The sequence below is a fragment of the Halyomorpha halys genome, unplaced genomic scaffold, assembly GCF_000696795.3.
Source record: "Halyomorpha halys isolate HHAL.00 unplaced genomic scaffold, Hhal_1.1 Scaffold757.1, whole genome shotgun sequence".
In the NCBI taxonomy this organism is placed as follows: domain Eukaryota; kingdom Metazoa; phylum Arthropoda; class Insecta; order Hemiptera; family Pentatomidae; genus Halyomorpha; species Halyomorpha halys.
The window spans coordinates 215,128-217,388 of NW_027114541.1; the positions used below are offsets into that span (position 1 = coordinate 215,128).

At 28.4% G+C, this 2,261-nt stretch overlaps 1 protein-coding gene across 1 annotated transcript; it reads left to right on the plus strand.

Moving 5' to 3' along the window:
• The first annotated feature begins 402 nt into the window (after window positions 1–402).
• LOC106685920 (uncharacterized protein C15orf61 homolog) lies at window positions 403–1,623 on the plus strand. The gene is made up of 2 exons (XM_014428927.3): window positions 403–904; window positions 970–1,623. Exons 1-2 carry the CDS (start codon window positions 634–636, stop codon window positions 1,095–1,097), a joined length of 399 nt encoding a protein of 132 aa, XP_014284413.1. The 5' UTR covers window positions 403–633; the 3' UTR covers window positions 1,098–1,623.
• Window positions 1,624–2,261: the final 638 nt, after the last annotated feature.

Below are 2,261 nucleotides of genomic sequence, written 5' to 3' on the forward strand. Positions count from 1 at the left end.
GCAACAAGGAAACCAAAGATAACTTCGTGCGAATACGAACAAGAAGATTGCTGTGTGCAAACAATTGCGGTTGCATTAATACGTAAGAACCGAAAAATCCAATACACGAATCCGCCATCCGCGACTTTTCTTAGGAACAATGTTTGGAGATTAGACTCCAGCCACAAGTCGCGCCTTGATGATCGGAATTCGTCCGATAAAATTGGTGTACCAATTTTATTGTTTAGGCCCACGAAACCTGTTTGATTCACTATTATAATAAATAATTAATTCAAAGGTAATTATTTAACATTTTACCAATTCCAAATAATAAGCGATTGTGTAATAGTTAGTAGCGTTTTTAAATAAAGTAACCTTGTTGAATCCTTTTATTGTTCTCTTGGACCTATTCATTGGTGAACGACACATGAAAAAGTTTTGCGTTTCTATTTTGGTGTAGTTCAATGTGCATCAAGACGGAAATGTGATGGTTGTTTATTAGGAATGTGTTATCTGTTCTTAAATTATTAATCACTATATTTTAAGAAATAATAAGATGACTTATATAAATAAATTCTTTCTGTTGGAACTGTTCAGTTGCGAACGATAGTTTTTATTTTTTAATGTTTGTTATTTTTAATCAGTTTTAGAACAATGAAATTTAGGCCTAAAGTTTCTGAAGTATTGACAGCGTATTTGAAACAAAAAAAAGAACCCCCTTGGACCTCTTATTTTGTTAAATACTCTAGTGTTGTTAATGACCAGTTTGGTAAATCTCATTTTAACTGGAAAGTTAATTCCAGTAATTATCATGTTTTAAGGACTGGATGTTTTCCATACATGAAATATCATTGTACTAAAAGACCTGAACAAGATCTTACCTTGGATGATGCTCTATTCGGAGCTATAAAATTTATTAACCTTGGTAAAAACAAATTTTTTACATTATCTTTGTTCCATTATCATGTATTCATCTATTTGGTTTTGCAGGGATTCCTACTTTCATGTATGGGATAGCTGCTACTATGTTAATCACTCATAAAGAAGCTGTTCACTTCCCTGAAGGTGCAATTTATATTTATTTTCTCCTAAAGGAACATACTGGTGCTCAATACTAATTTCCTTGTTCCTTGTACCATTTTGCTCAATTGTAAGATAATTTTATTTGCGTGCATCTATGTCATCTTATTCAGTAGCATAATGACTTAACGCTTTGAATTAAATTAAATGTATTACCTTCTGGAATGGTCGATTTTACTTCTGTTAAGATTCATAAATTGTTATCCTTTATTTAGATAAGGCACGTAAAACTCAATTATAGCATAGGCCATTTGATTCAAGGCTCATACGGACCATTTCACCTCTACTAATTTTCTAAAAATTATGTTTTAAAATGATGATTCGTGAATATGAAATGGATAATTGAAACTTATTGTATAATAAAGTGAATTAAGGTAATAGTTGATATTATAAATATATAGTCCTATATTCAGTTTATTTTGTAACATCAGTAGGGTGGGGGTCACCAGTTTGACACCTCTGATTTAGATTATACCATAGTGTAGGTTTTCGAATTAATAATATTTTAAATGTACTTATTTTTTAAACAAGCTTTTTATCTACAATAAAATAAAAATAAAACTATTTCTTGATTATCATTATCATGTTTGAAATCTTTGATATCTATATTTCAAGTTGGCATAATTCCTTTTCTTTACTGTGTATAGGTCATATCTTAGTTAAAAAGCATGGGGATCATTAGATAAATTGTAGCTTAATGTTGTATTAAGTAATTAACAATTTAAAAATTGTTTCTGAAATACCTGATTTTTTAGGAAAGAGAAATCTATATTTATTGAAAATGTGGATCCTATATACTGATGTGTTGGTACAATATTTGTGAATATTTATTAATTATTTGAATTTAGTAATGATGGGAAGTTAGATAGGGCATGCTGTCAGAAGAAACAATAATAAATAAATATTTTATTTGTGCCGTTAAAGCCTCTTTAATTAAAAGAGAGAAAACCTATTTAAAAAAACAAAAAAAAATAAAAACAGTTGTGCTCCCCATTCTTCTTAAATCTAGTTAGACAAATTTTTTTTAATCTTATAAAATGTATCCATAGTAAATTTCTAATATGCAACAACAATTTATGATTTTTTAGTTTTTTATTTATGTTCTTTTGTTTTTTCTTTCTATATTTTAGTGTAGATTAGTATACTATATTTTGGTATATTATAGTATGAAAGTAGTGATGAATATTGTAATAATTTAAAAA